The 26,785-nt window shown below is 49.5% G+C and overlaps 1 protein-coding gene across 1 annotated transcript in view; it reads right to left on the bottom strand.

The window, feature by feature from the left end:
* The window catches only part of MCM10 (minichromosome maintenance 10 replication initiation factor), a 123,906-nt gene that overhangs the window by 68,398 nt on the left and 28,723 nt on the right, over positions 1–26,785 (bottom strand). The window contains exons 5-6 of the mRNA XM_069627796.1: positions 15,707–15,847; positions 14,178–14,580 (exon numbers count right to left, since the gene is read on the bottom strand). Of these exons, the coding sequence (XP_069483897.1) occupies positions 14,178–14,580; positions 15,707–15,847 (544 nt within the window). The remainder of the gene's footprint in view (positions 1–14,177; positions 14,581–15,706; positions 15,848–26,785) is intronic.

Below are 26,785 nucleotides of genomic sequence, written 5' to 3'. Positions count from 1 at the left end.
CCAGAATACATTGGGGCCACGTACTGTGCTTGGTCCGGTCGAGGGAGTACGAAAGGTTGCAGGTGCAGAGATCGTTTTTGGGAATGGGATTTAGTTTGTCCGTCGTAGTACCTGTATTACGGTTCCAGAGACTGGTCAGCGGATAACCCTTACCACAAAAGGAAAAAGTTCTACTGAGGAAGTGACCTTAGAAGACCTCCAGAGAGCAAAGAAGAGAATCAACGAGATGCAGCGTCAGGCAATCTTTGGTTAGCTAACAAATAAAACAGGCCTCTATACATTTGGAGGCCAAATTTGTTGTTTGTCTATTGTTGGGCAAGAATTGAAGTAGTAACCCCGTGGGCACAACACTTGTCCTCTTGGTATTAGGTAACCCACCTATTGGTTTAGGCCTGTACTACACAAGTTGGTAGTGTGACTGAGCAGCCAGGCCTATCTCAAGAGGGGTAAATGTGAGCTGTAGCAATGAAATCCACCAATACAAGTATCCAAGGAACACTTATACTCCAGGTTTGTAGTTAAAATAATGTATTTATTAATAGTTTTTAAATAAGCATCCTTCAAAAAGGGCAATATATGCAGCAATCAAATACACTTAAAAATACTTTCTCAGAATCACCACCAAGCAGGTAGATATTCTTTAGAGATGCTTCTTACACACTTCCTACACCCCGAGATGACTTCACTAACTAGCACAGTATTGGCATTTATATATCAATTTTGCAAAATTCTGAGGTCGTAGAAAGGAAAGGTTAAAAGGAAGGAACAAAAGGTTAAACAGGTTCATGTGAGCACTTTTAAATCTCCCAATGAAGTCTAGATAAACACCTTTTCCAGCAATATTAGTTTAAAACCAATATATCACCTATGAGAGACAGTTAGAATTAAAGTCAATGGACTAGAAGAGTCTGCAGGGATCCAGGACAGCCAAAGTCAATTGGAGCAAAGTCTATGGTGCCAAGGCACTTCTTAGATAGTAAAAGTATTGCTCAAAGTTAGGGAGTTTGCAGAAAAATCACTCTAGGGTCACAAGCTGTTACATGTGTGAAAGTGAGAGCTGGAATCAAGTCTCAATGGAGAAGAGCAAGACACTGAGGTAAGTACCCCAAGTCACAACAGTACCTTTGGTTAGAAGAAGAGGGTCCAGTGGGCTCCTGTCTGGTTGCAGCGATGCAGATCCTGTGTTCCTGGGCCTCAGCAGTGAGGACAAGAGGGAAGACATCTGGGGACTCCTGCGGCAGCAGCTACGGGCTCTTTTCGGATCAGCAGCGCTCGGTAAACAGCACCACTATGGAGCTTGGACACCATTTGGGCTTGTTTCACTCCTCGAGTCCTGCGCTCTGGTGAGGTGACTAGAGCTTGGGTTGTCATGCTTCTGGAGGGTTCTTGAGACGTTGCATTAGACTACGGATTTCCCGACCCCTGCCACTCGGTTCCTGCAGCAGCAAAGAAGTACAGCCAGTCGGGGAAGGTCTTCCAGCAGAGCTTGTCTCAGGATTAGTTGGACCCACTAACCCAAGAGAAGAAGTTGTCCCTTCCGGAGCTTCTCTTGTCGGTCAGAAAAAGGAGTTTCAGCACAGCAGCTCAATGGTCCAAGAGGATGCAGCAACCTTAGTTTACGGTTTGTTCGTTAGGTAGTTCTTCCCCAGTGGTCGACTCTGCCTCTAGTCCCAAAACCCTCGCCTTTTAAGCAGGTTTCTCCCATTCATACACAGCGTAGCTCTCACTCAAACAGCAGGGTGGCTGTCCTGCAAGGACAGCCAGCCAATCAGGACTGGGTGATTCAGGCTTCCCTAGAGACAAAGACTTCCTGCCCCTCCAGACACTCTCAAGTCAGAGGCAGGTTTCAGTACTGAAGCCCGCCAAAGACAAAATGAACAAGGGGCTCAAATCTGGTTTGGGATGCAGAGAAAAACCCAAGAAAGACCTCACAAACAGAAAATGGTGAAAAAAGAAGACCAGGGGCCATTTTGACAAAATGAGAATTCAGCCTGCGGTACAAAAGCACAATGGTAGGAAAATTAAACCACTGGCGCCAGCCATTTTAAAGTAGTGAGGGTAACCTAAAATGTTTTACATGAGTAAGTAGGAAAAGGGGCTACTAAGTAACCCCCTCGGCACTCCACATAAGATGTGGTGTGCTGGACCTACAAAGAGAAAAGGTAAGTAAAGTCAATTTCACTTTACCATTCTTGGGAACTGTAGTTCACACAAGAAAAGGTATTTAAACCTTGCAATCCAAAGGACTTCTCAGTGACACTGCACTGAAGGTGCTGTGTGTCACCATACAAAAAGCAGATGCCTATGGAGTTTGCCAGACTCCAAAAACAGTGAAAACACAATCCAAATTAGGTCAAAACTTGCAAGAGAGTGAATAAAAAGGTCTCACCCAGTCAAGTATAACAATTAAAAAGTCCTAAAGTCCAGCAAAAGAACTGGGGGTCTCTAGGGTTGAAGGGAATTAGCACAGAAATGAGAATCCTCCAACACTCCTTACTTCCAGTGTTATGCTGATGAGACTGCTTTAATTTAAGCTTCCATCCGCTACCTCCTCCCCGCTACCTCTCTCATACCAGACTGACTGACGGCTCTTCGGGCGTGATGCTCTGCTAATAATCTAAGCCTTAATGCCAGTAAGAGCGATCCTTCTCATTGGGACACCTACTCCTGCTCCCCACCCCCCCCCCACTCTCTGGCCACCCTCTTTGGTTCCCTTCTCCACACCCTCTTCAGTGGCTACTCCTCTCTCTCCTTCTTTCCACACATCCCGGATCTTGCCAAGAAGTCAAACATTCAGCTCCACCTCCTCAGAGGCATTCTACCTTTCCTCACCTTCCCCCAGAAGCTCAAGGTCTCCAGAGCTCTGGTTCTCTCCAGGCTGGACTTCTGCAACAGTTTAGTTTATTATTTGATAATGCGCACAAAACCCAGGGGTAGTCGGGCGCAGCAGGTACAAGGTTACTTGAGCTTAGATTACATACAGAGGATAAAAAGCATAACAATATAGTGCATACATGTTAATACAAACAGTTGGAAATGAAAAACTAACATGTTACAGTATTGAAGGTGTATACAAAGGGTGAATGGGTAAAAGCAGAATAGTCATGGACTGGTTTCAGGAATATCATGGCCGTCGGTGCCGCGCGAATTAGTTATCGTTGGACCAGAGCCAGTTTTTTACCTTACATCTGAAGTTGGTGTAGGGTAGGTTGGCCCTTAACGCAGTAGGCAATGCGTTCCACGCCTGGGCAGCTCTGACAGGGAAGCTAGCTCCGCCCGCTTTGGATCTTCTGAATCTAGGGGTTTCAAGCAGGAAGTGGTTGGTAGCCCTATTGTGGTGTCTGGACGATTTTCTGGTCAGTCTGGCCGAGATGTAGGGGGGTGCTGTGTTATTGAGCCCTTTGTGGGTGAGCGATAGTGTTTTAAGGAGGACTCTGTCGTCGATTTTAACCCAATGGAGGTCTTTCCTGATGTTGGAGATATGTTCTCTACGGGGAATGTCAAGGGCTGCTCTAATAGCGTTATTTTGAAGGATTTGCATTTTATTTATGATGGTTTTACTGGCTCTGCATAGAGAGCATTACAATAGTCCAGCTTGGACATTACTAATGAGTTAGCTATGGTGATGCAGTTAGTTTTGGAGAAGTACGGTCTGCAGGTCCTGATTAATTTACAGGTGTACGCTGTGGACGATGTCAAGGAGTTAACTTGTATTTTGAGGGATAGAGTGGAATCGAGGTAAAAGCCTAGAGTTTTTACCTCAGTTGCCACCTTGATTATGTTGCCATCTATGTTGAAGTGGCTATAATTGGGACTCAGTTTTTTTAGGTTGGAGTCGGAACCCAAGATCAGTATCTCTGTTTTGTCGTCATTTATACAGAGGCCGTGGGAGGCGATCCATGCCTGAATGAGGAGGTAAATTTTGTTTACTAGAGCTGTGTCTTCGACAAAGTTGCCAGATAGTGGTATGAGAATCTGCGTGTCGTCCGCATAATTAGTGTAGGTTTCCCCTAATCTGTCAAGTTTGTCGAAGAGTGGCTTAGTAAAGATATTATACATAGTCGGGGAGACACATGAGCCTTGTGGGACACCACAAGTGATATGGATTGGGTCCGCTGCAGCTACGGGGGAGAACACTCTCATCGTACGGTTAGCTAGGAAGGATTGCACCCATGCTATAGCTTCACTTGAGAAATGGGCGGCAGACGCTAAGTGGTTGCATAATACTGCATGATCCACCAGGTCAAAGGCCGCTGATAGGTCAAGGAGGAGGAGCATAGCTGTAGTACCTTTATCCTTCAACTTGTCGATTTGTGTCTTGAGGTCAATGAGGGCCGTTTCAGTACCGTGAAGTGGTCTGAAGCCAGATTGCCATGAGCCTAATAGTTGTTGCGTCTCCAAGTAATTTTGGATTTGGAGGTAGGCTACTCGATCGATGATTTTAAGGAGAAACGGGACCGTAGTAATGGGCCTATAATTAGTGGGGATTGCTGGGTCAAGTGTCTGTTTTTTGAGTAGGGGCAGTACCCAGGATTCTTTAAGGTTAGTAGGTACCGTACTCGTATTCAAGGAGGCGTTAATAAGTTTCGAGATGAAGGGTGATAAATCTCTGGCTGCGTCCTTGATGATTTGCGCAGGGCAGGTATCTCCTTGGCAGTTTGATGGTTTAAGGGATAGAATGACCTTTTCAGTTTCCAATATGGAGATATTAGTGAATCTGAAGGGTTTACAGTTGGTTTGGGTGGATGTGCTCGGTATTTCTTTCCGTGGGGTGGTATGGGTTTTGCTGGGGCTCAAGGAAGCTTTTTTCTTAGCAATTTTAGATTGAAGGGTTGTAATTTTATTTGCTAGGGCATTTTGGATGCTAGTGCACCAGGATTTGTCCTTGCGGACATTGTCTATAGGGGCAATTGGATTTTCCAATTCTCGGAGAATAGTGAAGAGCTCTTTGGAATTCAAATTGGCTTTACTGATTCTATCATTGAATGAAACTTTTTTAGTTTGAATTATTTCCTTCTTGTAACTTTTGGCAAAGTTGGCAAGTGTCGTTTTATTGTCAGCAGAAGGGGTATGCCTCCAGATAGCTTGGAGTTTGCGTTTTTGGGTGCGCATTTTTTTGAGTTGGGGAGTGAACCAAGAGTTAAGGTGAGCTTCACGTTTACTTTTATGAGGTTTGATAGGGGCAATCAAGTCTAACGCTTTGGCCATAGAATTGTTAAATGATTCAACTAACTCACTAGGGTTGGATTCAATGGCACTGGCGGTGAGAGCTGGTAGGAGTAATGGGAGTAGTTTTTCAGCCGTGATTTCTTTTTTGCTTCTCGTTGGAATGGGGGGTGCTATTTTGTTCTTGTTAGGTTTGGGAGGCTCGATGCTGGCTGTGAAGCATATGAGATAGTGGTCCGTCCATATTTGAGGTAGAATACTAGAGATGGTGATGTCGCAGTTATGGTTAGCTATCCCGTCTAGTGTGCGTCCTTTTGTGTGTGTAGGAGCTAGGACATTTTGGGTAATGTTATGATTGACTAAAATGGATTGGATAGATTGGGCTTGTCATCGATGTCATTAAAGCCCAGGTTAAAGTCACCTAGTAAGAGGAGCTGGGTGGTGGCTTTAATGCTATTCGTGAGGAGACTAGATAGGTCTTACTCAAAATTGCCTAAAGGGCCTGCTGGTCTGTACACTAGAAGTATTGTTAGTGTGCTATTGTTTGAGATAGGTATTTTAGCTGAGAGAAGTTCGCACAATGTGATTGCTGGGTGTGGGGTAAGTCTAGCAGCTAGCTGTGTTTTGGTTATAATGGCCAGGCCGCCTCCTCTAGTGTTAGGCCGGTCGACTCTTAGTATGTTGTAATTGTCCGGTATGGCAGTCATAAGGGCCGGGCCGGCTGCATCATGGAGCCAAGTTTTAGAAACAGCAAGGATATCTAAGTTATCCGTAGCTAGTATGTCAGCTATTTCAGTATTGTGTGCTATAAGAGACCTAGCATTAATAAGGGCTCCTGATAATGTAGGAGTAGTAATGTTTTTTTTTAGCAGATCCGGGATTAAGGTGGTTGGGTATTCTCTGTTTGTAGTATAGGTCACCTTGTGGTTCGGGACGATTTATAATCGCTGAGGCTAGGCGGTTAGGCTTAATGGCGGTAGAGGTAAGTGTAGGTACAGGTGGACTGGTTCTTTTATTTTTGATGTCAAAAAGTCGTGGTAGCCTAGCTCTAAGTCGCAAGTTTCTCTCTTGCAGATTGCAGGGGGTGAGGTTGGTGAGGGCCATTATTGTGGTGATGGTTAGAATAGTCCAGGCTAGGGACCAGGATGTAGATAGGAGGCAGGTCTGGATGGTACGCATGTTTGGTAGGAGGACACAGTGACAGGTATATTGGGGCCTGAGATACAATTGTGCTGACGCTTTAGCACCAAGGTTTGACAATTTTGGTCAAGGCTAGTAAGCCTATATACTTCAGAGGGGCGTCACAATTAAGCTGGAATGCACAGGGCGACATCTAAATTTAGGCGTCTATAATACAGGCAGGAGGCAGGCTACAATACACATGGCAGCACCTAAATTTGAGTCATCACAGGGCATCGCAAGGCAGCACAATTAAACTAATATGCACAGGGCAGTATGTAGCAATTGGGCATCAGAGGCAAGCTACAGTACACATGGCAGCAGCTAAGTTCGAAACATCACAGGGCATCACAAAGCAGCACAAATAAACTAATATAGACAGGGCAGTATCTAGCTTTAGGCGACAGAGGCCAGTTGCAGTGCACATGACAGCACCTAAATTCGAATCATCACAAGGCATCACAGTAGAACTAGAGTGCATGGGTCCCCATCTAAGTTTAGGTAACAAAGGTGGGCTAAAGGTGGGTTTAAAGTGCACTGAAAAATTGAGATAGCTTGGTGCAAAGAGTCATTTGCAGCAAAGTTCATGTAAATTTGTAGCAGGGACTAAGCAGATAATGTCAATGTGGCATAGTAAGCTGAAAGCAGAGTTATCTTGGCATTTGTGTGTAGGAGAACGAAGGGTTCTGGCAGACGGCAGAGTAGGCAGGTAACAGGCATGGAAACAGGAGAAGGCCTTGTTAGCAGTGGGCCTTGAGTGAAGTGTGAGTGAACTTAGAGTGTACTAGGTAACAGTCTCTTCCTCAATCTGCCTCTTTCCAACTAATCCAGAATAAGGCCTCAAGCAGAGGGACTGCATCTCTCCAGCCCTAAAATCTCTCTCCACTGGCTTCCAGTGACGTCAAGGATCACATTCAAGACCCTTTGCATCATCCACAAGGCTGTCTGGAGCCCGGGGCCTCTGCACATCCAGCTTTCTCTCCCTAAATCCCTCCCTGCTAGAGTTCTTTGGTCCTCTAGCTCCAGCGCTCTGCAGGTCAGATACTTCTCCGAGCAGAGAGTGCGAGGTAGATCGCTTTCCTCTGCAGGAGCCTCACCACCGGAATGGCCTCCCTGCCCCCCCCCCAGACTTGAGTCGGATCTGCAAGTTCCAGAAATTTCTCAAGACTTTCCTTTTTCTCCCCCTTCCCGCTAATGTCCCTCTGCTGCTGCAACTGGTTTGTTTGTTTTATTTATTTGTATAGTGCTTCAAACTCAGAGGTAGAATGGCGCTTAAAGAGGATGGTTACAAAGTGTGACAAAAGCAAATTCAATATACAGCAGTTTACAGAGTATACCAACATAGTTAAGCAGTGAGGGTACTACAGTTTCAAAATACAACAGTTTATAGAGTTCGCAGACCTATTTAAGCAGATTGAGGTGTGCCCACATAACTGTGGTGCTACTCTTTGTTTGAGAGCCAACCTATAACATGTTTCCTGAAGATCTGGAAGGACTCAATAGTTTTAATGTTGAGTGGTAAGTTGTTCCAGAGTTGGGAGGCAAGTACTGTGAAGCTCGTCCCTCCAGCTCTTTTTAAGGAGAATCTGGGCACTGTCAAGCATAAGGTGTTGGAGGATCTAGTGGTTCTGGTGGCGGGTTTCATGGTAAATTTGTTAGAGAGATATGGTGGGGCTAGGTGGTTTAGTGCCTTGTATGTGAGGCAGATGGTTTTCAGATACATTTTTTGTCGTATGGATAGCCATTTGCACGATTTCTGGCCGTGGAGATATGCTCTCGCCTGGGGATGTTAAGTGCAGCACGTAGTGTGTTGTTGTGAAGTACCTGTAGTTTGTTAATTATAGATTGGTTAGCACCTAGGTACAGGCTATTGCAACAGTCCAGTTTGGACTGTATGAGGGCTCTGGCAAGCGTGAGGCAGCGATTAGATGATAGGAAGGATCTACTGGCCCTAATAAGCTTGCCGGTGTAGGCGGAGTATGTTTGGTGAGATTAGAGTTGGCATCAAGGTAAAAACCGAGAGTTTTCATGCTTTTGGCAATAGGGATGGTGTGACCATCGATTATGGTGTTGGTGTTGGGATTAAGTTTAGACAGGTTGCTGGGGGAGCCGACAAGGAGGAGCTCGGTCTTCTCATCATTCAGGCAGAGGCCGTGAGAGGCCATCCATGCCTGAATGATGGAGAATATTTTGTTAATCCGGGTGGAGTCTGTCTGGTAATTGCCTGCGATGGTGAGGAGTATCTGGGTGTCACCTACACGAATTACGCAGATGACACCCAGACGGTCCAGTTGGTCAAATAGTGGCTTTGTAAATATGTTATACAAAGTGGGGAAGACACAGGAGCCTTGAGGGACCCCGCATGAGATGGGGATGGGGTCTGCTGCAGCTGTTGTGGAGAAAACCTGCATGGTTCTGTTTGCCAGAAAGGATTGTATCCATGTGACGGCCGAGGGGGAGAAGTGAGCTGCGGTGGCTAAGTGGATACAGCGGATATTATGGTCGACCAGGTCGAAGGCCGCTGAAAGGTCTAAAAGGAGTAGGATCGCTGCGTTGCCTTTGTCTTTGATTTCATCAATCTGATCAACAAGGGCAGTTTCCGTTCCATGTTGAGGTCTGAAGCCAGATTGCCGTATTCCCAGCAGTTGGTTGGATTCCAGGTATTCCTGAATTTGGATGTAGGCCACTCTGTCCAGGATTTCTAACAGGAAAGGGACTATGGTGATGGGCCTGTAGTTGGTGGGTATGGCTGGGTCTAGAGATTGTTTTTTCAAGAGTGGGAGAACCCGGGAGTGTTTCAGGTTGCTGGGGACAGAGTTATTAATGAATGAAAGGTTGATAAGTTTGGTGATAAGGGGGATAGATCTCTAGCTGCGTCTTTTATGATCTGGGCGGGGCAGCCGTCCCCTTTGCAGTTCGAGGGTTTTAACGAGGTGATGATTTTTTGAACGTCTATCGTAGTTACTTTCTTGAACGTGAAGCCCGATTTGGTATCGATGGGCGTTGGTGAGCTGGGGTTGGTAAACTTGTTGTTAGAGAGTTGTTGACGTTTGTCCTCTATTGTGGTTTGGAGTCCTGAGATTTTATTGTTGAGGGCGTTTTGGATGCCGGTGCACCGAGGTTTGTCTTTTAAGCAGGTGCCTGTAGGTGGGTTAGCATTTTCAAGTTCTTTTAGAATTTTAAATAATTCTTTAGTGCACGACCCTGCCTGATCAATCCTGACGTATGCATCTTTTTTGGTACGAATTATCTCACTTTTATATAAAGAAGATAGATTTGTGAGATTTTATTTATTTTCCACAGAGGGATTGGTTTTCCATAGGAGTTGTGCCTTAGCTTTCTTTTTTCTGAGTAGCTTGATGAGTGTGTACCATGAGTTCAGATGAGCCCTTGGTTTATCTTTACGCAATTTCAGAGGGGCGATGGTATCCATCGCCTTGGCCATGGAGTCATTGAAGGGGTCAATCAGTAGGTTTAGATCAGCATTGGCTGGAAGTGTGTTGATGGTGGGTAGGACCAAGGGTAGTAGGGCCTCAGCCATAATGTTGCTTTTTTTTCTGGTAGGACAGGCTGGTGCCTTGGGGCACTTTTTGGGTACTACATGATTAGTGTTAATCTCAAGAAGGATGAGGTAATGATCCGACCATGCCAGAGGTTGGGGGTCCTTACAGATTGTGTTGCAGTTGAAGGTCGCCACCCAGTCGATAATTCTGCCTTTCTGGTGGGTGGGGAGGACATTGAGTTGTGCAAAGCCATGTTCTTTTAGGGCGTTAGCTAGGGATGCAGCAGGTGCGTCATTGGGGTCGCGGTAACCAAGGTTGAGGTCCCCGAGGATAATAATTTGTGCTGATGGCTTGGAGGTTTCGGCAATGAGAGATGTGATGTGTTCTTCAAAGATGCCAGGGGGGCCCGTTGGTCGATATGAGATGAAAGATGATCGTGCTTGTGGGGGAGGTTTGCAGCTTGGTAGTAAGTAGCTCGCAGGATGTGAATGATAATGAGGAGACTGATCTGAAGCCTAGGGAAGATTTACAGATGATAGCTACGCCTCCTCCCCTGGCGTTAGGTCGATCAGCTCTGAGGATAAGAGTATTTGTCAGGGATGGCTAGCGATAAGTAGGGTCCGGACGCTTCATGAAGCCAGGTTTCTGTTAAGGCTAGGAAGTCAAGATCATTGGTGAGAATGAGGTCAGCGATTTCTGTAGGGTGGGCAGCAAGGGATCTGACATTGAGTAAGGCTCCTTTTAGTGGGAGTGGTTTGGGCTTGAAGGGTGCCTTGTGCTTCTTGTTGGTTTTGATGTTGGATTTGGCAGTAAGCCTGCTAGTTGTGATGGGGAGCCTAGTCTATTGTTGCGGTCTGTGAGGTTGGGAGTGATAGAGGGGGTCGGTGGAGGAGGCTTGGGAGGGGTAGGAGGCTTAGTGTTTAGTATAGTGAGGTTGGGTTTGGTAAAGGGGGGGGGGACGCTGACTGGATCACTCGGCCTAAGGTGGCTGTGAGTTATATCAGTGTTGGCTGGGAGGCCAATGTTTATGGGGGAGGTAGATGGAAAGTGGTGAGTTCTGAGGTGGTAGGAAGGGCGTGGGGCAGGGGATGGGGTGGAGTCTAGGACATCTGAGTTTAGCTAGGCCATCCTTGTAGATTATGTAACTATTGCCGCTACAAGGGACGTTGTCCAGGGTGATGAAGAAGGGGAACATGATAAGAGCGAGCCAGGTGCTCATGGTCTGGCTATGAGGGTATGCAGTGCTGGTAGTCTGGATTGTGGGGCTGGTTGGATGAGCAATATAGGCTGTGGCTTGCCGATAACTAGTTTGATTTGGGTAGGGGCAGGCCTAAAGGGCAGCACCTAGATTCGGATAATACACCTGAGCTAAAATGCAATGGGGCAGCACCTAGATTCAGATAATCCATTTCGTTAAAATGCATTGGGGCAGCACCTAGATACAGAATAGTACATTTAGGTAAAATGCAATGCGGCAGCACCTAGATTCAGATAATACGTTTAGTTAAAATGCAGGGGGGCAATACCTAGATTCAGATAATATACTTAAGGTAAAATGCAATGGGGCAGTACCTAGGTACAGAATAATACATTTAGCTGAAATGCAATGGGGCAGTACCTAGGTACAGAATAATACATTTAGCTGAAATGCAATGGGGCAGCACCTAGATTCAGAATAGTACATTTAGCTGAAATGCAATGGGGCAGCACCTAGGTACAGAATAATACATTTAGCTGAAATGCAATGGGGCAGCACCTAGGTACAGAATAATACATTTAGCTGAAATGCAATGGGGCAGCACCTAGATTCAGAATAAAACGTTTAGCTGAAATGCAATGGGGCAGCAGCTAGATTCAGTGCTATGGGTGATGTTGGGGATCCTATAATGTCCGAGTTTGCGCTCAGCGAGTGGCGCTAATGGATAGAAAGGATGGATTGGCAGGCAGGAGTATGCTGCGCTAGTGTTGAATACATGTATATTGCAGGAATGGCAAAGCACAGGTAAAACATGTGGCAGATGAGCGGTGTTAAGCGTCAGCGCTGGTGTGCTGCAGACCGTGTCTGAGCTGTAACTGGTGGCAAAGTTTAGTGTTAAGGCAAGAGCATAGAGTACAATGGGAGTCGGAGGAAAGTTCAGGTCCCCGGCTGCAAGGGAGGGGCTGTATGATGGATAAGAGCAGCACGCATACCCTTCTAGGTGAAAGGACGTCATGGGAGAGGCAGGGATCGTGGCCCTAGGCTCGACGGCGTAGACAGGCACGCTGCCTTTGTTATGTGCCTTAGTTGTGGGCCGGCTCCAAGCCTGCCGGCTTGTGGTTGGCTTACAAGTAGGGGTAAGAAGTCAATCACAATGCTTGCAGTGCTGTGGGGCCAGGTAGGAAGTTGTTGAAGTGGCGGTCGCCATCTTGGAATGGTGAAGACCTTGTGGGTACGAATGGTGGCTGTATGCACTCAGAGTGCAAAAGGGGGCAAATCCTGCTTAAAGTAGGGCCACTGGGCTAGGCCAGGTGCGGCGCGGATATTATTAAATAATCCGCCGCAGGCTGCTGAAGAAAGCGCTCTCCTACACCAGCACCCCCCCCCCAAGCACTTGCCCTCGAGCACCTTTCCCGGACTAGCCCGATTCCGGTCCTCACCATCCACTTTCCCACTTCCCCAGCACTTACCCTTCACGGCTCCCCTCAGCACTTGTTCAGCACCCCCCCCCCCCCCCCCTGCGAGCCACCACTCCTGCACTTCACCCCCACTCCCTTGCACTCTTGTCTCTGCACTTGCACGGTACGAATGTCACAAGGCCTAGTATGACCGTTACTGTTGGTTTTTCCCAAGCCCCCCCTTTTTTTGTCTTTTGAACGCGTGGAAACAATTGTGTATAGGCACCATACAAACAGCCAATAAATAAAATAAAAGGAGGCAGAAGAGGAAAGCGGACCACGAGAGGGAACATGCTGCAGGAACGGCAGAAGCAAACACAGGGCTCCCAGGGCATTTGCAGGTGTTCAGCAGCAGCATTTACCTTACTGGAGCCCAACGCAAAGCATAGGAGCCCCGCAGGAACCGCGGGGGGCAAAGATGCAGAGAAATGAAGGCGGCGAGATGGGAATAGATGCTGAACGACTGCCACCAGCTTGCCGTGGGAACAGTGAAGTATGACAGCGAGAGGGGAGGAGTGCCCGAAAGGGAAGCAGGGAAACCCAGGGAATATTGGCAGCCATGCTGCATGCGTAGAACAGTCGAGGAAGCAAATAAATCACTTAAGAGAAGAAGCCAGTGAGCGTTTTGTAAAGGGGGGAAACAGAAGTAAAGCTAAAGTTTGTGAGTGTATGCAATAGATATTAAAAAAAGCTGTGGCAGGAGAGTATACCAGGCAGATAGAGCATTAGAAAAAGCAAACATTAAAGCATGTCAAGTTTAGAAGTGTGTGCAGAGTCCTGGAAGGAGAGTATACCAGGCAGATGGAGCATTAGAAAAAGCAAACATTAAAGCATGTCAAGTTTAGAGGTGTGTGCAGAGTCCTGGAAGGAGAGTATACCAGGCAGATGGAGCATTAGAAAAAGCAAACATTAAAGCATGTCAAGTTTAGAGGTGTTTGCAGAGTCCTGGAAGGAGAGTATACCAGGCAATTGCAAGTGTGTTCATGTGAGAAAGCTCTGGTAGGGAAGCCCACCAGGCAAACAAAGTGTTTATCTTTTTTTTAAATATATATATATATATATATTTTTTTTTTTTTAAATAGAAACACTCCGGTCTCCACACAGGGGATGGCACACATGGTCAAACTCCCAAAAAATGCCTCATGTAAGGACGGCAAACAATACAAGTCCTTTAGTTATTCCAGTTTCATTTCTGACTCGCAGTCATTAAAAAGAAAGAAACACAATACAACGCGTTTCGTAGCACACCAGCTATTCATTATATTGTATGAATATATGCAAGATCGAGAAAAGAGGGTGCTCTTTATGCCATTATGTGGTAAAATGCAAAAGTGCACGAGTACAAAGTCAAAAACACGTCAAAATATCTGCTGCCATCCTACACACAAAGTTACAGGGAAACAAAGTATACAAACCGCCCGTCACTTTAAGGTGATGGGGGCAGCTTTAAAAATACAAGAAACTTACTAGGGAGACGTCTCCATTACTGATAGTCTTAAGCAAGGAAAGTAAAGCACAAGGCTTTACGTAACCCCAAAGCGTCAGGTCAGAGTCAAAACAAAACAAAAATAAAAGGGTGTCCAATGGAAGTGTACCGGAGGAAATCAACAAAGAACATCTTTCCCAACCCTATAGAATATAGGATAAACTTCCCCCAACATCTTGGACTTGTACCTTAGCCGTAGGCCTGAGAATTTCTCCACAGGGGCGTGTTGATTTGTGGCACTGAAGCTTCCAGAGGTTCCTGGATAGGTTTCTCCTGCACTTGCTCCATAGCGGTTGCTCGTTTTTATAGGTGGGGTCGATGCACTGGATGCCGGCGTTGGAGAAGTGATTTTATTTGCAATAGAGAGGGGACACGCTGGGCTTCTCTCGCTTGCGCCAACACTGGGTCGGATGTTTGACTTCGGAGGTTGCGGGGGCGCACTGGATGCTGGTCTAGGAGGAGGGCTCTTGGTCTGTAAAGACGCAGAGGCACTGGGGTGGTTCTCCCCTTTTCCAACACTAGGGTGAGTTTTGGAGTTCAGTGGCGGGTTCAACCCAATGGAAACTTCCCTCCTGGGCGGGTTCTTGTTCTCTACAGATAAAATATTAAATAAATGCATCAAGTAAAAGTCGTCATAAAGCAAGGGATTAAATATAGCATGAAACTTAATAGTAACAACTATGGCCTGAATTTTAAGATGTGTAGTAAAATGGACACTCAACATCTAAAAGAAAGTGTTAGGTGCCTTCTTCACATACAGGTAGAGGTTTCCAAAACTGCCTGCATGGCATGCCACCAGCTCTTAAATGTTAGACTGATTTATAAATATGCACCACTACCATCCAAGGGCAGTCTCCAGGCGCTACAATAACCAATTAAATAGGCACATTCAGAAATTGCTCTGCCGTCACCTGCTGTGAATGAATTGGCCAAGGAGAACAGATGCATTTAAGAAACTCTGCATTTATCGCCCAGAGATTCCTCAAGAGTAAAGAGAGGGACACAGCATGGAGAATGCTTCCAGATAATACTAGGAACCTCTGTCAGAAGTACTAGAAGGTGCTGTTCGGTCATTACTGATGCTGCTTTACACAAGACAATGGAGGTGTATAGATCTGCAGGCGAGCAGCCAATAACACAACGACAAGTCAAACTAAATACATGACTCTGCCAAGGCCAGCCTGGTCATCGAAACACAAGAGAACATTCAATGGATTGATGGCACTGGCAGTAAGTAGCGAAATGGGATGCCAGCAAACTTCAAAATGCCGCCAGACAGGACCCGCACCAGTATACCTGCCCCCAGGCCCCCACATGAAGAGCAAACAGGGCTGCTACCTCACCTTCCCAATGCCCACAAAACACACCACAGGAAAAGCACCTCAAATTGGGCTTGTCTTGAAGAGCCCAGTCCCAAATAACGTTAATCTTGTTGATTAAGATGTAGGTTGATTAGAAATGCCCTAGAACTTTGCAGAGCCTGCTCTCTCTCCGCGCATAATCACAACTGCAACAGTTGTGCGAGTTGAGTAGAAGGAAGGGGAGCTGTGAACCAACACACATGAAAGTTGCCATTCAGAATCCATGAAGCACACACTGACTCAAGGTCATGTGGGTGGCAGTGCATGAAGGAGGCAGCAGTCAAAATCGTAAAAACACGGCGGCCGCGGGAGGCGGAAAGTGCGACTGCGCGAAACAATTTAAGTCAAAATGTTACCTGATGGAGGGCGTTTGGAATTTGGGGCTTCTCGAGGTTTGATCTTTGGCAAAGGCGGGGAAGCGAGCTGAGCAGAAAAGACGTCAGACTCCATAAGTTTACGGGAATTCCTTTCTCTCAAAGGACTGCATTTCGGCTTAGCTGTTAAAAGAAATGAAAATAAAGTCACAAACATACATGCTGCAAATGCTACTTAGAAGCGTTATTCACAAAAGATTAATGCTACAACTGGGAGGAGGGTTAAAAAAACATGGCAGCAGTTTAATGAACAAATCAACAGTCTCGCAAGAGGTTAGCTACAAAAAAAACGATCTTCCTGGTAAAGCCTCGTTTTGCGGAGACTATAAAATAGCGGACCCTGCGGAGGGGAGAGATGAAATGGAAAGGGGGGGGGCGGAGGATGGGCCTGTGCGTCTACAGCACTACTGTGCCTTTGTAAAAAGCCATGCCTGGTTACAAAGAACAGAGGTCCTGAAGGTGATAGAGCGCAAGAAAGCAGTCACCATAGAAAGAGCTCCGTAACCCACAGGATGCCTAGAATTTACAGCAGTCATGGGTCTTAGGACTGATTTTCTATATTCTGGCCCGGTGGACAGCTGTATAGATGGTCAACCTAGTATTCTAACAGGGACAACTCTGGGAGAGGGAGCCAAACCAGTTCAAGGTAGCAAGGCGAGTGGCCTAGGCTAAGTCTCAAGCAGTGGTGTGCTTTTAAGGGGTCCACAAAGAGCACACAGTTAAAAGTTCAAGGACAAACAGGTATATGGCCAAATAAACAGTGAAAAATGACTACAAACAGTTAATACTATCACACAACACTAATAATAGATACATATTCACATTCACTGGAGTAGGGCCAAATACATATCAAACCCGTGAAAAAGGAAGGTACAGATTAGTATTAGCACTACAGGCCCATAGATATTCAATCCTAACTTCAGCAGTCCATCTCTAAGATGTATGGGGCCTTGTGCCCAAAGGTTCAGCAAAGTTCCATCCAGTTTCGTGAAGCTGGAAAAAGGGATGGTAGGGTCTCTGGGGTCCAATGAACAGTTCCAAGTGTTAGAGAACAAGTTAATCTAACTAAAAAAAACACTTCCTTTCAGAGTGCTTGTGTGAACAAGAAATGGCAAAGCCAAACTATTAGACAAGTTATAAAAGTTATCAAAACCTTTAAGAGGGAATAAGGGGTTTCATGTAAGTGCCGCTACAGCTCACCACCCCAGGTCTGCTGAAGAGGGTCCAAAGTAGCTTTTCCTGCCGTCAGCCTCAGCCCTTGATGCCCAGGGGTTGCAGGTTCAAGCACTTCTATCAGCGACTAGGTCTTCCAGTTGAAAAATGCAGAACTCGATGCAGAGCCCCTCTTAGGACAGGACTGGGCGCAGGTAAGCAGTTTCGGACGCCAGCACTTGCTGCAGTCCGACTGTCTCCTATCTCGGATCCCCTTGATGCTAGGACCACGAAATCTCGCAGAGGTAAGTCTTGTTGCACAAGCTGAAAATACCCCAAAGTTCCAGAACTCCAACTCGGAACAGCGACGTCTGCAGCATGGTAGCCCAAACTTTGAGCTGGTCAGGCACTGGATGGTCCAAGGGCACTTCCAGAGGCTCTTCTTCATAGGACTGAGCTGACATTCAGAATGGATGTTCCCTTCACTCCAAGCACCGCAGCTCCTTCGCAGGACTGCTGGAGATCTTCTACAATACACGGCTCTCCCAGGACAGCAGCACTAGTTGCCCGCCAGGCCAGCTTCCAACGGGGCTCCAGTCTCCTTGCGGGTCCTGCAGCTGGACAGGATTCTTGGCTCCTTCAGTTTCTTCCAGGATCTCGCTAGAGTGGGTGCAGCGGTCCTCCTCTTATCCCCAAAAACAGGCAAGAGCTCAAACTCCCACTAGCCAATGACCACACCCCAGCAGTGGTCCAATCAGGACCACTGGTGGCAAAACTCACGCATACCACTCAGACACACTGGCACCAGTATGTGGAATGGGAATAGACAGTCCCAACCCACTTCCAGGCAGCAAACACACATAGCCCTCGAGTAGCCCGCCAAAAGCCTCTGCTTTCCCAGGCACTGGAGGTCCTTATAAGGATTTCCCTGGCCTCAGAGGCCAGGGAGAAGGGTAATAGCAGGATGGCCAAAGGACAAGCAAAAAACCATGTGGCACGGCCATGTTTGGACACAGTTAGTAGCAAAATGTGGTACACAGGTTAAGGATAACACAAAATGTGCCATAAAATAGCAAAAAGTAACTGCTGCCACCCACATGTCCTTCTAGCACACCTAGAATCCTGTGAGTGTTAGTCTGGGGTAAAACAAAAAGCATACCCCATTGGAAGATGCACTGCCCAATGATAAACATCAAAGTGATTAACAAGTTACCAAAAGTAGTAACAAAGTAACTAGACTAATGGAAACAACGTTTCCCAGTACTGACAGCCCGAAGGACATGTCAGCTTGCCCGTGGCAGATGAGCAAAAAGTGGCTTCACCACACTGCAAAAATAGCAGGTCAGATACCAAAATACAAGCAATAAGTTTGGGGGTCCATAGAAATGGAAGGAAAGGTGCAGTTAAGAGGAATCTTTCCTAACACCGGGTAAAATTCAGGCCTCCAAACGTTTTGGCATATGATTCTCATGACCACGGACAATGCAGGGAGCTGCAGGCCAAAACATCTAGAGGGTCAAAGGTTGCCCAGCGCTACCTGACGACAAAATGTAGGGAATGAGCCACCTTTTACTGGTGACCTGCAGAGGCTAACACTGGACAGCTTCAACTCTCCAGCCATCAATGGGCATCTCTTAAACAGAAGAACCACAGGAAGGCATATGTTCAATATTTTATTTTTATGGTATGGTTTACAGAGCGAGTATGGAGCTAGCAGGGTAACGCTGCCAATGGCAGCATGCAGCGAGCATGGAGATAGCAGGGTAACGCTGCCAATGGGAGCATGCAGCGAGCATGGAGCTAGCTGGGTAACGCTGCCAATGGCAGCATGCAGCGAGTATGCAGCTAGCTGGGTATGGAGCAATGGTAGCATGCAGCAAGCATGGAGCTAGCAGGGTAACGCTGCCAATGGCAGCATGCAGCGAGCATGGAGCTAGCTGGGTAACGCTGCCAATGGCAGCATGCAGCGAGCATGGAGCTAGCTGGGTAACGCTGCCAATGGCAGAATGCAGCGAGTATGCAGCTAGCTGGGTATGGAGCAATGGTAGCATGCAGCAAGCATGGAGCTAGCAGGGTAACGCTGCCAATGGCAGCATGCAGCGAGCATGGAGCTAGCTGGGTAACGCTGCCAATGGCAGCATGCAGCGAGCATGGAGCTAGCTGGGTAACGCTGCCAATGGCAGCATGCAGCGAGTATGGAGCTTGCAAGGTAACGCTGCCAATGGGAGCATGCAGCGAGTATGGAGGTTGCAAGGTAACGCTGCCAATGGCAGCATGCAGCGAGTATGGAACTAGCAGGGTAACGCTGCCAATGGCAGCATGCAGCGAGTATGCAGCTAGCTGGGTATGGAGCAATGGTAACATGCAGCCAGCATGGAACTAGCAGGGTAACGCTGCCAATGGCAGCATGCAGCGAGCATGGAGCTTACAGGGTAACGCTGCCAATGGCAGCATGCAGCGAGCATGGAGCTAGCTGGGTAACGCTGCCAATGGCAGCATGCAGCGAGTATGGAGCTAGCTGGGTAACGCTGCCAATGGCAGCATGCAGCGAGTATGGAGCTTGCAAGGTAACGCTGCCAATGGGAGCATGCAGCGAGTATGGAGGTTGCAAGGTAACGCTGCCAATGGCAGCATGCAGCGAGTATGGAACTAGCAGGGTAACGCTGCCAATGGCAGCATGCAGCGAGTATGCAGCTAGCTGGGTATGGAGCAATGGTAGCATGCAGCAAGCATGGAGCTAGCAGGGTAACGCTGCCAATGGCAGCATGCAGCGAGCATGGAGCTAGCTGGGTAACGCTGCCAATGGCAGCATGCAGCGAGTATGGAGCTAGCTGGGTAACGCTGCCAATGGCAGCATGCAGCGAGTATGGAGCTTGCAAGGTAACGCTGCCAATGGGAGCATGCAGCGAGTATGGAGGTTGCAAGGTAACGCTGCCAATGGCAGCATGCAGCGAGTATGGAACTAGCAGGGTAACGCTGCCAATGGCAGCATGCAGCGAGTATGCAGCTAGCTGGGTATGGAGCAATGGTAACATGCAGCCAGCATGGAACTAGCAGGGTAACGCTGCCAATGGCAGCATGCAGCGAGCATGGAGCTTACAGGGTAACGCTGCCAATGGCAGCATGCAGCGAGTATGGAACTAGCAGGGTAACGCTGCCAATGGCAGCATGCAGCGAGCATGGAGCTAGCTGGGTAACGCTGCCAATGGCAGCATGCAGCGAGTATGGAGCTAGCTGGGTAACGCTGCCAATGGCAGCATGCAGCGAGTATGGAGCTTGCAAGGTAACGCTGCCAATGGGAGCATGCAGCGAGTATGGAGGTTGCAAGGTAACGCTGCCAATGGCAGCATGCAGCGAGTATGGAACTAGCAGGGTAACGCTGCCAATGGCAGCATGCAGCGAGTATGCAGCTAGCTGGGTATGGAGCAATGGTAGCATGCAGTGAGTATGGAGCTAGCAGGGTAACGCTGCCAATGGCAGCATGCAGCGAGTATGGAACTAGCAGGGTAACGCTGCCAATGGCAGCATGCAGCGAGTATGCAGCTAGCTGGGTATGGAGCAATGGTAACATGCAGCCAGCATGGAACTAGCAGGGTAACGCTGCCAATGGCAGCATGCAGCGAGCATGGAGCTTACAGGGTAACGCTGCCAATGAAAGCATGCAGCGAGCATGGAACTAGCAGGGTAACGCTGCCAATGGGAGCATGCAGCAAGTATGGAGCTAGCTGGGTAACGCTGCCAATGGCAGCATGCAGCAAGCATGGAGCTAGCAGGGTAACACTGCTAATGGCAGCATGCAGCGAGTATGGAGCTAGCTGGGTAACGCTGCCAATAGGAGCATGCAGCGAGTATGGAGCTAGCTGGGTAACGCTGCCAATGGCAGCATGCAGCGAGCAGGGAGCTAGCTGGGTGGCGGTAACGCTGCCAATGGCGGCGGAATAGCTGGGTAACGCTGCCAATGGCAGCATGCAGCGGGTATACAGCTAGCTGGGTATGGAGCAATGGTAGCATGCAGCCAGCATGGAGCTAGCAAGGTAACGCTGCCAATGGCAGCATGCAGCGAGCATGGAGCTAGCTGGGTAACGCTGCCAATGGCAGCATGCAGCCAGCATGGAGCTAGCAAGGTAACGCTGCCAATGGCAGCATGCAGCGAGCATGGAGCTAGCTGGGTAACGCTGCCAATGGCAGCATGCAGCGAGTATGGAGGTTGCAAGGTAATGCTGCCAATGGTAGCATGCAGCGAGTATGGAGCTAGCAGGGTAACGCTGTCAATGGCAGCATGCAGCGACTATGGAACTAGCAGGGTAACCCTGCCAATGGCAGTGAAATAGCTGGGTAACGCTGCCAATGGCAGCATGCAGCGAGCATGGAGCTAGCAGGGTAACGCTGCAGCAAGCAAGGAGCTAGCAGGATAATGCTGCCAATGGCAGCATGCAGCGAGCATGCAGCTAGCTGGCTATGGAGCAATGGTAGCATGCAGCCAGCATGGAACTAGCAGGGTAACGCTGCCAATGGCAGCATGCACCGGGCATGGAGCTAGCAGGATAACGCTGCCATTTGCAGCATGCAGCGAGCATGCAGCTAGCTGGGAATGGAGCAATGGTAGCATGCAGCCAGCATGGAACTAGCAGGGTAACGCTGCCAATGGCAGCATGCAGCGAGCATGGAGCTTGCAGGGTAAAGCTGCCAATGAAAGCGTGCAGAGAGTATGGAGCTAGCAGGGTAACGCTGCCAATGGTAGCATGCAGCGAGTATGGAGCTAGCAGGGTAATGCTGCCAATGAAAGCGTGCAGTGAGTATAGAACTAGCTGGGTAACGCTGCCAATGGCAGCATGCAGCGAGTATGCAGCTAGCTGGGTATGGAGCAATGGTAGCATGCAGCATGCAGCCAGCATGGAACTAGCAGGGTAACGCTGCCAATGGGAGCATGCAGCGAGTATGGAGATAGCTGGGTAACGCTGCCAATGGCAGCATGCAGCGAGTAGGCAGCTAGCTGGGTAACGCTGCCAATGGCAGCGAAATAGCTCGGTAACACTGCCAATGGCAGCATGCAGCGAGTATACAGCTAGCTGGGTATGGCGCAATGGTAGCATGCAGCCAGCATGGAACTAGCAGGGTAACGCTGCCAATGGCAGCATGCAGCAAGCATGGAGCTTGCAGGGTAACGCTGCCAATGAAAGCGTGCAGCGAGTATGGCGCTAGCAGGGTAACGCTGCCAATGGTAGCATGCAGCGAGCATGGAGCTTGCAGGGTAACACTGCCAATGGCAGCATGCAGCGAGTGTGGAGCTTGCAAGGTAACGCTGCCAATGGCAGCATGCAGCAATTGCAAGGTAACACTGTCAATGGGAGCATGCAGCGAGTATGTAGCTAGCTGGGTAACGCTGCCAATGGCAGCATGCAGCGAGTATACAGCTAGCTGGGTATGGAGCAATGGTAGCATGCAGCCAGCATGGAGCTAGCAAGGTAACGCTGCCAATGGCAGCATGCAGCGAGCATGGAGCTAGCTGGGTAACACTGCCAATGGCAGCATGCAGCCAGCATGGAGCTAGCAAGGTAACGCTGCCAATGGCAGCATGGAGCTAGCTGGGTAACGCTGCCAATGGCAGCATGCAGCGAGTATGGAGGTTGCAAGGTAACGCTGCCAATGGTAGCATGCAGCGAGTATGGAGCTAGCAGGGTAACGCTGTCAATGGCAGCATGCAGCGAGTATGTAGCTAGCAGGGTAACGCTGCCAATGGCAGCATGCAGCGAGCATGGAGCTAGCTGGGTAACGCTGCCAATGGCAGCATGCAGCGAGTATGGAGCTTGCAAGGTAACGCTGCCAATGGGAGCATGCAGCTATTGCAAAGTAACACTGCCAATGGGAGCATGCAGCGAGTATGGAGCTAGCAGGGTAATGCTGCCAATAGCAGCATGCAGCGAGCATGGAACTAGCAGGGCAACGCTGCCAATGGCAGCATGCAGCGAGTATGCAGCTAGCAGGGGAACGCTGCCAATGGCAGCATGCAGCGAGTATGCAGCTAGCAGGGTAACGCTGCCAATGGCAGCATGCAGCGAGCATGGAGCTTGCAGGGTAACGCTGCCAATGAAAGCATGCAGCGAGTATGGAACTAGCAGGGTATCGCTGCCAATGGTAGCATGCAGCGAGCATGGAGCTAGCAGGGTAACGCTGCTAATGGCAGCATGCAGTGAGTATGGAACTAGCTGGGTAAAGCTGCCAATGGGAGCATGCAGCAATTGCAAGGTAACACTGCCAATGGGAGCATGCAGTAAGTATGGAGCTAGCTGGGTAACGCTGCCAATGGCCACGCAATAGCTGAGCAACGCTGCCAATGGCAGCATGCAGCGAGTATGCAACTAGCAGGGTAACGCTGCCAATGGGAGCATGCAGCAAGTATGGAGCTAGCTGGGTAACGCTGCCAATGGGAGCATGCAGCAAGCATGGAGCTAGCTGGGTAACGCTGCTAATGGCAGCATGCAGCGAGTATGGAGCTAGCTGGGTAACGCTGCCAATGGGAGCATGCAGCGAGTATGGAGCTAGCTGGGTAACGCTGCCAATGGCAGCATGCAGCGAGCAGGGAGCTAGCTGGGTAACGCTGCCAATGGCAGCATGCAGCGAGCAGGGAGCTAGCTGGGTGGCGGTAACGCTGCCAATTGCGGCGGAATAGCTGGGTAACGCTGCCAATGGCAGCATGCAGCGGGTATACAGCTAATTGGGTATGGAGCAATGGTAGCATGCAGCCAGCATGGAGCTAGCAGGGTAACGCTGCCAATGGCAGCATGCAGCGAGTATGGAGCTAGCTGGGTAACGCTGCCAATGGCAGCATGCAGCGAGTATGGAGGTTGCAAGGTAACGCTGCCAATGGTAGCATGCAGCGAGTATGGAGCTAGCAGGGTAACGCCGCCAATGGCAGCATGCAGCGAGTATGGAACTAGCAGGGTAACCCTGCCAATGGCAGTGAAATAGCTGGGTAACGCTGCCAATGGCAGCATGCAGCGAGTATACAGCTAGCTGGGTATGGAGCAATGGTAGCATGCAGCCACCATGGAGCTAGCAAGGTAACGCTGCCAATGGCAGCATGCAGCGAGCATGGAGCTAGCAGGGTAACGCTGCAGCGAGCAAGGAGCTAGCAGGATAATGCTGCCAATGGCAGCATGCAGCGAGCATGCAGCTAGCTGGCTATGGAGCAATGGTAGCATGCAGCCAGCATGGAACTAGCAGGGTAACGCTGCCAATGGCAGCATGCACCGGGCATGGAGCTAGCAGGATAACGCTGCCAATGGCAGCATGCAGCGAGCATGCAGCTAGCTGGGAATGGAGCAATGGTAGCATGCAGCCAGCATGGAACTAGCAGGGTAACGCTGCCAATGGCAGCATGCAGCGAGCATGGAGCTTGCAGGTTAAAGCTGCCAATGAAAGCGTGCAGCGAGTATGGAGCTAGCAGGGTAACGCTGCCAATGGTAGCATGCAGCGAGTATGGAGCTTGCAGGGTAACGCTGCCAATGAAAGCGTGCAGTGAGTATAGAACTAGCTGGGTAACGCTGCCAATGGCAGCATGCAGCGAGTATGCAGCTAGCTGGGTATGGAGCAATGGTAGCATGCAGCCAGCATGGAACTAGCAGGGTAACGCTGCCAATGGGAGCATGCAGCGAGTATGGAGATAGCTGGGTAACGCTGCCAATGGCAGCATGCAGCGAGTATGGAACTAGCTGGGTAACGCTGCCAATGGCAGCGAAATAGCTCGGTAACGCTGCCAATGGCAGCATGCAGCGAGTATACAGCTAGCTGGGTATGGCGCAATGGTAGCATGCAGCCAGCATGGAACTAGCAGGGTAACGCTGCCAATGGCAGCATGCAGCAAGCATGGAGCTTGCAGGGTAACGCTGCCAATGAAAGCGTGCAGCGAGTATGGCGCTAGCAGGGTAACGCTGCCAATGGTAGCATGCAGCGAGCAGGGAGCTTGCAGGGTAACACTGCCAATGGCAGCATGCAGCGAGTGTGGAGCTTGCAAGGTAACGCTGCCAATGGCAGCATGCAGCAATTGCAAGGTAACACTGTCAATGGGAGCATGCAGCGAGTATGTAGCTAGCTGGGTAACGCTGCCAATGGCAGCATGCAGCGAGTATACAGCTAGCTGGGTATGGAGCAATGGTAGCATGCAGCCAGCATGGAGCTAGCAAGGTAACGCTGCCAATGGCAGCATGCAGCGAGCATGGAGCTAGCTGGGTAACGCTGCCAATGGCAGCATGCAGCCAGCATGGATCTAGCAAGGTAACGCTGCCAATGGCAGCATGCAGCGAGCATGGAGCTAGCTGGGTAACGCTGCCAATGGCAGCATGCAGCGAGTATGGAGGTTGCAAGGTAACGCGGCCAATGGTAGCATGCAGCGAGTATGGAGCTAGCAGGGTAACGCTGTCAATGGCAGCATGCAGCGAGTATGTAGCTAGCAGGGTAACGCTGCCAATGGCAGCATGCAGCGAGCGTGGAGCTAGCTGGGTAACGCTGCCAATGGCAGCATGCAGCGAGTGTGGAGCTTGCAAGGTAACGCTGCCAATGGGAGCATGCAGCTATTGCAAGGTAACACTGCCAATGGGAGCATGCAGCGAGTATGGAGCTAGCAGGGTCATGCTGCCAATAGCAGCATGCAGCGAGCATGGAACTAGCAGGGCAACGCTGCCAATGGCAGCATGCAGCGAGTATGCAGCTAGCAGGGCAACGCTGCCAATGGCAGCATGCAGCGAGTATGAAGCTAGCAGGGTAACGCTGCCAATGGCAGCATGCAGCGAGCATGGAGCTTGCAGGGTAACGCTGCCAATGAAAGCATGCAGCGAGTATGGAACTAGCAGGGTATCGCTGCCAATGGTAGCATGCAGCGAGCATGGAGCTAGCAGGGTAACGCTGCTAATGGCAGCATGCAGTGAGTATGGAACTAGCTGGGTAAAGCTGCCAATGGGAGCATGCAGCAATTGCAAGGTAACACTGCCAATGGGAGCATGCAGTAAGTATGGAGCTAGCTGGGTAACGCTGCCAATGGCCACGCAATAGCTGAGCAACGCTGCCAATGGCAGCATGCAGCGAGTATGCAGCTAGTTGGGTATGGAGCAATGGTAGCATGCAGCCAGCATGGAGCTAGCAAGGTAATGCTGCCAACGGCAGCATGCAGCGAGCATGGAACTAGCAGGGTAACGCTGCCAATGGCAGCATGCAGCGAGTATGCAGCTAGCTGGGTATGGAGCAATGGTAGCCCGCAGCCAGCATGGAACGAGCAGGGTAACGCTGCCAATGGCAGCATGCAGCCAGCATGGAGCTTGCAGGGTAACGCTGCCAATGAAAACATGCAGCGAGTATGGAGCTAGCACGGTAACACTGCTAATGGGAGCATGCAGCAAGTATGGAGCTAGCTGGGTAACGCTGCCAATGGGAGCATGCAGCAAGTATGGAGCTAGCTGGGTAACGCTGCCAATGGCAGCATGCAGCAAGCATGGAGCTAGCAGGGTAACGCTGCTAATGGCAGCATGCAGCGAGTATGGAACTAGCTGGGTAACGCTGCCAATGGGAGCATGCAGCGAGTATGGAGCTGGCTGGGTAACGCTGCCAATGGCAGCATGCAGCGAGCATGGAGCTAGCTGGGTAACGCTGCCAATGGTAGCGGAATAGCTGGGTAACGCTGCCAATGGCAGCATGCAGCGAGTATACAGCTAGCTGGGTATGGAGCAATGGTAGCATGCAGCCAGCATGGAGCTAGCAAGGTAACGCTGCCAATGGCAGCATGCAGCGAGCATGGAGCTAGCTGGGTAACGCTGCCAATGGCAGCATGGAGCTAGCAAGGTAACGCTGCCAATGGCAGCATGCAGCGAGCATGGAGCTAGCTGGGTAACGCTGCCAATGGCAGCATGCAGCGAGTAT

This window comes from Ambystoma mexicanum, chromosome 12 (genome assembly GCF_040938575.1).
Source record: "Ambystoma mexicanum isolate Mex_15411 chromosome 12, UKY_AmexF1_1, whole genome shotgun sequence".
NCBI classification, from domain to species: domain Eukaryota; kingdom Metazoa; phylum Chordata; class Amphibia; order Caudata; family Ambystomatidae; genus Ambystoma; species Ambystoma mexicanum.
Note: the sequence above shows the minus strand (reverse complement) of the source record. Positions and strands in the feature narration are given on the sequence as shown.